The 8718-nt window shown below is 42.1% G+C and overlaps 1 protein-coding gene across 1 annotated transcript; it reads left to right on the top strand.

The window, feature by feature from the left end:
- Positions 1 to 2431: 2431 nt before the first annotated feature.
- exosc3 (exosome component 3) lies at positions 2432 to 8508 on the top strand. Its single transcript, XM_078210031.1, has 4 exons — positions 2432 to 2695; positions 4472 to 4621; positions 7564 to 7715; positions 7796 to 8508. Exons 1-4 carry the CDS (start codon positions 2480 to 2482, stop codon positions 8001 to 8003), a joined length of 726 nt encoding a protein of 241 aa, XP_078066157.1. The 5' UTR covers positions 2432 to 2479; the 3' UTR covers positions 8004 to 8508.
- The last annotated feature ends 210 nt before the right edge of the window (positions 8509 to 8718 follow it).

Here is an 8718-nt window from a genome sequence, read left to right as displayed (position 1 = left end):
GAAATGGAGTTTTTGAAATTTGTCTGCTAGCTATTCAAGATTTTTTGAAAAATAACCCAAATAAAGTTTGTTCAGTGCTGAAAATCATTCAATCATTTGGCGATCTTAAATGGTAATTCTTGGGAAATGGTTGTTCTTGACCAGACTACAGGGGTTTAGCTGACAGCGCCACCTGTCTGGGAAAAAAATACCAGGTTGAAGCTTAAATTTCTGGAAGGATTAGAGACCTTCAAATAAAAACTTTAACGAAGGCATCAGAAGATGGAAAAAATGATTCATTGAACAAACACAATAACGCCATTGTAAAATATGTATTTTTAATTTTGCTTAATAGCTTAGTTTGGAGATTTGTAATTGCATTTACTGAGGAATGTGAATAGATTTTCCTTTCAAAAGCATGTGGGAATTAGTTAATCAATGCATGAATATTAATTTTATGGGAGTTGTTCCATTACAAATGTTAATCTGCTCCTTTGGGGGTTTTTTCCCCCCATTTTATGTGTCTGCATAAACAAATTATGCAGGCACGGTGACACGGTGGTTAGCACTGCTGCCTCACAGCGCCAGGGACCCGGATTCGATTCCCGGCTTGGGTCACTGGCTGTGTGGAGTTTGCACGTTCTCCCCATGTCTGCGTGGGTTTCCTCCGGGTGCTCCGGTTTCCTCCCACAGTCTCCAAGGCGTGCTGATTAGGGTGCATTGATCCGAACAGGTGCCGGAGTGTGGCAACTAGGGGAATTTCACAGTAACTTCATTGCAGTGTTAATGGAAGCCTTACTTCTGACTAATAAATAAACTTTAAGTTGAGAATTAACATTTAATTTTTAAAAATAGGACTGAAAACTCGTCCATCAAATGCAAGATTTTTAACATGAAGTTGCTCACAATTAGTTGTGTTTTTGACATTGTCACTGGCTTTTTTCCTCAAGCAACCTCTTTCTTCTTTTCCCTCAAAAATCTATCTTCCAGAAACTTGCCATCCCAATCTGCCACTCGATCCTCAGACTCTCCTTATAGCCTCATAGACTCATAGATCCCTACAGTGCAGAAGGAGGCCATTCGGCCCATCGAGTCTGCACCAACTCTCTGACAGAGTATCTTACCCAGACCCTCTCCCCTGCCGTATCCCCGCAACCCCACACATTTACCATGGCTAATTATTCCAACCCACACATCTCGAGACATAAAAGCAATTTAGCATGGCCAATCCGCCTAACCTGCAAATTTTTGGAAAATCCAAATAGTTCTCCTTTCTCGATGCTACAAGTAATATCCTCAAAATATTCCAAAAGATTTGTCAAACATGATTTTCCTTACATAAATCCATGTTGGTTTACCCAATTTTACCATTATTTTCTAAATGTCCAGTTATCACGGCCTTTACAGTAGAGTCTGACATTTTCCCCAATACAATAGTGAACTATTGGACTTTCACACTCTCCACCCCGTTTAATGATCTGGGATCAAGCACAATTGGTACAGGGAATTCCTTCAATCTTGTTAACTTTTCAATGACTATCTCTTCACTAATCTAATTCACAGACCACAATCAGTAAGGATAGGCAACAACACCTCCTCCACGACCAAGTTCAACACCGGTGCTCCACAAAGCTGTGTTCTCAGCCCCCTACTATACTTCTTATAAACCTATGACTGTGTGGCCAAATTCCCCTCCAACTCAATTTTCAAGTTTGCTGATGACACCACCATAGTGGGTCGGATCTCAAACAATGGAGAGAGCATCAAGACAGGCTAAAGCTGACAGGCTAAAGAACAAGACAGGCTAAATACACATCTCTTTAGCCTGTCTTGATGCTCTCTCCACTCACATTGTTTGTATCTTAAAGACTTGATTAGCTGTAAGTATTCGCATTCCAATTATTCTGTAAATTGAGTTTGTGTCTTTATATGCCCTGTTTGTGAACAGAATTCCCACTCACCTGAGGAAGGGGCTTAAGGCTCCGAAAGCTTGTGTGGCTTTTGCTACCAAATAAACCTGTTGACTTTAACCTGGTGTTGTTAAACTTCTTACTAAATCCTCCTATCCAGACCTGGAATGGGCCCTCATTTGTCCAAGCTAATCTTTCCTTTTCACAGTGGAGCCTGTAAAGAGGCGCCTGAGATTGGAATGTGCTGTATGGAGTCAAGTTCAATGTACTTTTTGTAATTTTCAAGTTGAAATGTTCTGTGTTGTTCTTTTACAAATGTAATGAGAACAGTATCATTTAGGGAAATAAAGGTCCCAGCTCTGATTAAGCTTCAGGATTCGACCCTAAGTTTGTTCCATCAGCTGTGGCTATATAAATGCACCTTGTTCTTGTTGTCAATCTATGCGCCCACCTTGCGCAGACTCGGGGATCTCCGCGCAGGCGCATTTTTGCCACTTCATGTCACGGGACGGTTTGACGTCGGCAGGGCGGGGCCTGATGGTGACGTCATTGCCATTGTGACGCGGAGGCTCTGTCACGTGGTGCCGGTCATGGCGCTTCCTGCGGCTGAGGCCGTGTCCCAGGCCGTTCTGGCCGGAGACCTCCTGACTTTCCCGTCCAGCTCGGGGGAGAAAGTGTTGTGCGGGCCCGGCCTGCGGCGGCAGGGCCACGGGCAGCTCTCCGGCCACGCTCTGGCCGTCTGTAAGTCCGGGGTGGTCAGGCACAAGGAGCCCTCCGTCTACTGGGTGGATTCGCAGCAGAAGCGGGTGAGATGGCGCCACCTGCAGGCATGGCGGACCGGCTGGACCCCCAACCATCCCGGGGGGGGCTAGGGAGAGTGAGCCTGGGGTGGGGGAATGAGCCCAGGCTTGGAGGGGGAGCCCTGGGTGGGAGTGTGTGTGAGGAACCTGTGTGGAGGATTAGAGGGGACATGAGGGAAACCTGTTGCACACACAGGTGCTGAGTGTCTGGAATTCACTGCCTAAATTGGTGATTGTGGCTGACAGGCTCAACTCATTAAAAAGGTATCTGGATTTGCATCTGAAGTGATGTAATGTATCAGGCTATGGACCAAGTGCTGGCAAATGGGATTAAAATGAGTAGCTAGTTTATTTTTGGCCATTGGAGACATGATGGGCTGAATGATCTATATCTGCACCACAACCTCTCTGTGGTCCTGTTGTTGATGATGGTTCATAGAATCCCTACAGTGCAGAAAGAGGCCATTCGGTACATTGAGTCTACACCAACTCTGACAGAACATCTTTACCGAGGCCCTATCGCCATGTAACCCCATGTATTTACACTGCTATTCTCCCTCATTGAGGGGCAATTGAGCATAGCTGATCAACCTAAACCACACATCTTTGGACTGTGGGAGGAAGCCCACGCAGACATGGGGAGAACGTGCAGACTCCGCATAGTCACCCAAGTGCGGAATCGAACTTGGGTCCCTGGTGCTAACCACAAAATTGCACTTAATATTTGGACTAACCCAAAGCAGTGGTCAGACTAATTTTATCCATAATATTTACACCCATCTGTTTGCTGTGTGATTCAACCACCTCCTCCAGCAAGTGTAGTCAAAACAGGTACCCTACACTGAGCATCCTTTTCATCTGTGCCTGTGAAAGCCAAATCAGACTAGTTTGCAACAATGTAGACACTTGTCCATTCTGCCTTAATTCTAATATCTGCTTCTTTGCCCTTTCTGCAAAGCTGTATACAAGGTTTTCATCAAACACAAACTTTGTCCCATTTTATAGCATTGTATTCACAATAGGCATTTGCTGCCTTTAATGCTATGCAGCACAGTAAAAACATCAGTGGGTCATGAATTGCGACAGTTCGATAAACTGATGTGCACATCATTGTGCTCAAGGTATAACAATTGGCTTCAGTGTTCCTGGGTTCAGGAAGAGAAAATCAGCTGCTGCCTATCCTTTAAGCGTTGCTGGAAGTACAGCTAAACAAATATCAGGCAGGAACAATAATAGATTCAGCTACCTTAACTTCTCCACCCTCCCTGTAGAGGTTTACCTTTTGGTTAGCTGGTTAGTTGAGGCACTAAAAGCCATAGTGAAGCATAAAGTCATCAAATCAGGCTACTGAGAAATTCATACAAATGGATTGCTTGGATGTAGGTTGGCAATGTCCCACACTTAGCGAAGTGTGGGCACTACTAAAGTTTGACACCGAAGAACATTGTGAAGAACCAGTGTTTTCAGCAAGTTTTTTGAAGTTTTTGGTCTTATGATCGCTCTAAAAGTACAAATTCCCTGACACAACATAGGAATTCAAACCTCAAACAGGATTCCCTACCTGGTGTTTCAAGAATACCACATGGGCAAGTCTGTAGTCCTTAACAAATTTCCATTATTGCTAGTTTACTGTCTAGAGCACATTTAAGGAATTCAGCTGCATTATTCCAGAATAAGCAGGTGCAGTGATTGGTGCTTTGTCATTTGTAATTTGCGTGTGCAATACAGAACAGTGTACAACCAGACAAGAATCTAAAAGAGTTGTCTTATTTATTTTTTCAGTATGTACCAGCTAAAGGAGAATATGTGATAGGAATCGTGACTGCAAAGTCTGGTGATATATTCAAAGTTGATGTTGGAGGAAGTGAGCAAGCCTCGTTGTCATATTTAGCATTTGAAGGAGCTACGAAGCGAAACCGACCAAATGTCCAAGTAAGAATTGCTTTTAAGTTTTAATAATGTCGACCAGACTAAATAAAGGCACTCTTTTTTAATGGTACAGATAACTGCATGTTCTCTAGGTAATCATAAATATAAAGTATTGTAGATAGTTGAGCTTGACACAAAGTTAAAGTTTATTTATTACTGTCACAAGTAGGCTTACATTGACACTGTAATGAAGTTAGTGGAAATCCCCTAGTTGCCACACTCTGGCGCCTGTTCAGCTACACTGAGGGAAAATCGAGCATGGTCAATGCACCTAACCGGTAATACGTCCAATCATTTTAGTCTCAACTACTTAGACAGGTGACATACCGATTGCAACAAGATGGCCAGAGTCTTGGATATTACCAACTTTAGAAAATAAATGTTCACTTTTAACCATTTCGGGTAAACAGTATTGTTTTAAAAGAAATTCTCAGATTTCCAGGAATTTTTTGCCAAATACTCATAGCAGAAAGGCTAAAATCCTGGGTCCCTGAATGCAGATTCTCAGCTCAGCCTCATTTATACCAGTCATTTCTTAGCCATAGGAGTTGGTCCATCCGAGATTCACTGTGAAATGTCAATAGATCATAGAAACCCTACAGTGCAGAAGGAGGCCATTCGGCCCATCGAGTCTGCACCGACCACAATCCCACCCAGGCCCTACCCCCACATATTTTACCCGCTAATCCCTCTAACCTACGCATCCCAGGACTCTAAGGGGCAATTTTTTTAACCTAGCCAATCAACCTAACCCGCACATCTTTGGACTATGGGAGGAAACCGGAGCACCCGGAGGAAACCCACGCAGACACAAGGAGAATGTGCAAACTCCACACAGACAGTGACCCGAGCCGGGAATCGAACCCGGGACCCTGGAGCTGTGAAGCAGCAGTGCTAACCACTGCGCTACCGTGCCGCCAATGTAAACCAAATTTGAAAAAAAAATTACTTTTTGCAGGAAAGTAATTAAATGGTATTGGATTGTTTACAAACCTTTTAATAAGTAGAACATTCCCAAAGCGAAGGCTTCAGTTGGATGTTCCCAGCCATATTAATGCTTTCTGAGTATTTCGCTCTTGCAGAATACCCCAGTGTGCATTGCTAGCTTTCTGAGTTGAAATAAATAATGCTTGCTATCTTGACATGAGAATTTCTTTGCCTCTGCCAAAAGATTTAACAGGCTTGTAACTTTATTTAAAAGGTTTAAAGTTTATTTATTAGTGTCACGAGTAGGCTTACATTAATTCTGCAACAAAGTTACTGTGAAAATCCCCAAGTCGCCACACTCCTGTGCGGGTACACCTGAGGGAGAATTTAGCATGACCAATGCACCGAAACAGCACATCTTTCGGGCTGTAGGAGGAAACTTGAGCACCTGGAGGAAACCCACGCAGACATGGGGAGAACGTGCAGGCTCTGCACAGACACTGACCCAAGCCTGGATTCGAACCCTGACACTGTGAGGCAGCAGTGCTAACCACTGTGCTAATTCCACGTTAAAATATAAAGAACCACTTTTACTTCTGAACTATTCAATTTTACCTCAGTGGCACTTGATGGTTAACGCCACCTCTTCATTCCTTTTGACATTTAGACAGAAAAAAATTGGTTGCAAATGAAGAATGGGTTTTAGCTTGCTTTTAAGTAATTTAATAAATAATAGTGATTCCAGATATCGGAAAATACAGTGGAATGAAGGTCACAATAGATATGATGTTTAAGAATGCACACAAGATTGGTTCCAAGGTTAGTATGTTTCTAGTCCCAGCAAGGAAAGAGCAGATCGATGAAATGAAGTGACATGCGTAGAATATAAGTGAGTTCAGTGTAAGAATAGTGAAGGTTAGTGAGTCAAAGGTAAGAATTCTGGACTTGTGAAAGCCAAGCCTGGATTGTTAATGTCAAATTCTATTTCACAAATTTAACATCTTTCCTTCATAAAGGTGAGGAAGAGAAAAGCAAGGCTGAGGTAGACAGCAATGAAGATGATTGTTACTTGACAATACATATTGAATTGTAAGGGAACCTCTGAGAATTGATACCAAGAACCCAGCAGTCTGAGCACTGGGAATATGAAAAGCTAAGATGGGCTGTGGGAAAACCAAGCTGATTTTGTTTATATGGATCGGGTGTTAATAGACAGTCATAGACAGGAAAGCAGATTCAAAATGTGTCCGGGCAGAGGGATCTGGATGTCTACGTTCATGAATCGCATAAAGTCAGTATGCAGGTGCAAATGGGATGTTGGCGTTTATTGCAAAAGGACTGGAGTATGAAAGTAGGGACGTTTTTGCAATTGTATTGGGTGTTGATGAGACCACATCTGGAGTATTGTGCCCAGTTTTGGTCCCTTATTTGAGGAGGGATGTGATGGCATTGGAGGCAGTTCAGAGGAGGTTCACCAGATTAATTCTGGGGATGAAGGGGTTGACGCATGAGGAGAAATTAAACAGTTCGGGCATGTACTCGCTGGAGTTTAGAAGGATGAGAGGGGATTTGATCGAGGTATATAAAAATTTAAAAGGGATTGATAGAGTAAATGTCGACCAAGTGTTTCCTCTTATGGGGCAATCCAGAACAAGAGGTCACGGATATAGGTTGAGAGGCGGTAGATTTAAAACTGAGATGAGGAGAAACTACTTCTCGCAGAGGGTGGTGAATTTGTGGAACTCTCTGCCCCATAACGTGGCGGAGTCTGAATTGTTGAATGGTTTCAAGGGGGAGATAGATATATTTCTAATTTTAAAAAAAAAGGGAAAGAGGGATATGGGGAACAGGTGAAGGAGGTGGATTTGAGACCAGGGAGAGATCAGCCATGATCTGATTGAACGGCGGAGCAGGCTCGAAGAGATGAATTTGCCTATTTCTGCTCCGAATTCCTATGTTCCTATACCCAATGGTAATTTAAAATTCGATATCAATATTTTTCCTTTGTTTCGTTGTAGGTTGGAGATCTTGTTTTTGCACAGTTTGTTGTGGCCAATAAAGATATGGAACCAGAACTGGTTTGCATTGACAGCTGTGGCCGGTCCAATGGGATGGGAGTGATTGGACCGGATGGATTATTATTTAAAGTTTCACTGAGTATCGCACGCAAGTAAGTTATTAAGTTGTCAAAATTCTGACACTTTACTACCGGTCAGTTATCCTGGTTAAATTTTTAATTCTGTTTTTCAGGCTGCTTTCTCCAAACTGTGATGTCATGAAGAATCTGGGAGAGTTGTACCCTTTTGAGATAGTGATCGGTATGAACGGACGGATATGGGTAAAAGCCAGAACTATTAAACATACTTTACTCGTCGCTAATGTGTTGGAGAGCTTTGGCAACATGACCACAGAGCAAAGGAAACAAGTCTTCAAAAAACTGTCTGATAATGTGCCATGAATCTAAGACACCTCTGATTCAGCAAGAGCATTTGGATGTTAAACAAATGGTCCCTCCCTGCTCATTGAAGAGACGAGCAAAGCTGCACGGAAAATAGTCTGGATCATAAAATGAACAGTTTGCCTTTTTGAAACAAATAAACATATTGGTTACTAGATGTCTCCTGTAATTGTGAGCTTTTTAAATATTTAAGTAATGACAACTTGAACTTATCAAAATACTTTAACCACACAAATTTGAGGGTTGCGGCAGACTTGTTCCTATAGAGTAACTGAATGGACAGGTCCTGACTATTCAAGACCTGATGAGACCACAACATAATGGACCAAATGTGAATATTTCTCTGGCTAGCTCCATACAATAACTGGGAAGAAATGAAGAAACTCTTTCTTGGAGCTTTAACCAATGAAGATTTACCCACTGCCTTCCTATAATTTTTAAAACTTGCGTTGTTTCTGAATTTGAAAATAACATTGGAAAAATAAAGATTTATTTTTTGAATGAGGATTGGTCATTTTGAATTTAAATTTGTTTATTTTCATCAATTCCAGTGGTCAATTCTGTATCATTGTTAAAATTGACAGCTTACAGAAAGAAAATAACAGTTCAGAATTGATTCACTTCTTTACAAAGTTTGGGTGCATGGGAATAATCGTTATGATTCATGCTCCAAGGATTTTTTAAATAAATGAAACTTCTAAAAAGGTAGCATGTT

Source organism: Mustelus asterias, chromosome 1, assembly GCF_964213995.1.
Source record: "Mustelus asterias chromosome 1, sMusAst1.hap1.1, whole genome shotgun sequence".
NCBI classification, from domain to species: Eukaryota; Metazoa; Chordata; class Chondrichthyes; order Carcharhiniformes; family Triakidae; genus Mustelus; species Mustelus asterias.
This window is presented reverse-complemented; position numbering and strand designations above follow the sequence as displayed.

Coding starts and splice junctions, on each gene's coding strand:
- exosc3 (XM_078210031.1), top strand. CDS start 2,480: ATGGCGCTTCCTGCGGCTGAGGCCGTGTCCCAGGCCGTTCTGGCCGGA. Junction 2,696..4,471: donor TGGATTCGCAGCAGAAGCGG/GTGAGATGGCGC, acceptor TTATTTTTTCAG/TATGTACCAGCTAAAGGAGA. Junction 7,716..7,795: donor TCACTGAGTATCGCACGCAA/GTAAGTTATTAA, acceptor TCTGTTTTTCAG/GCTGCTTTCTCCAAACTGTG.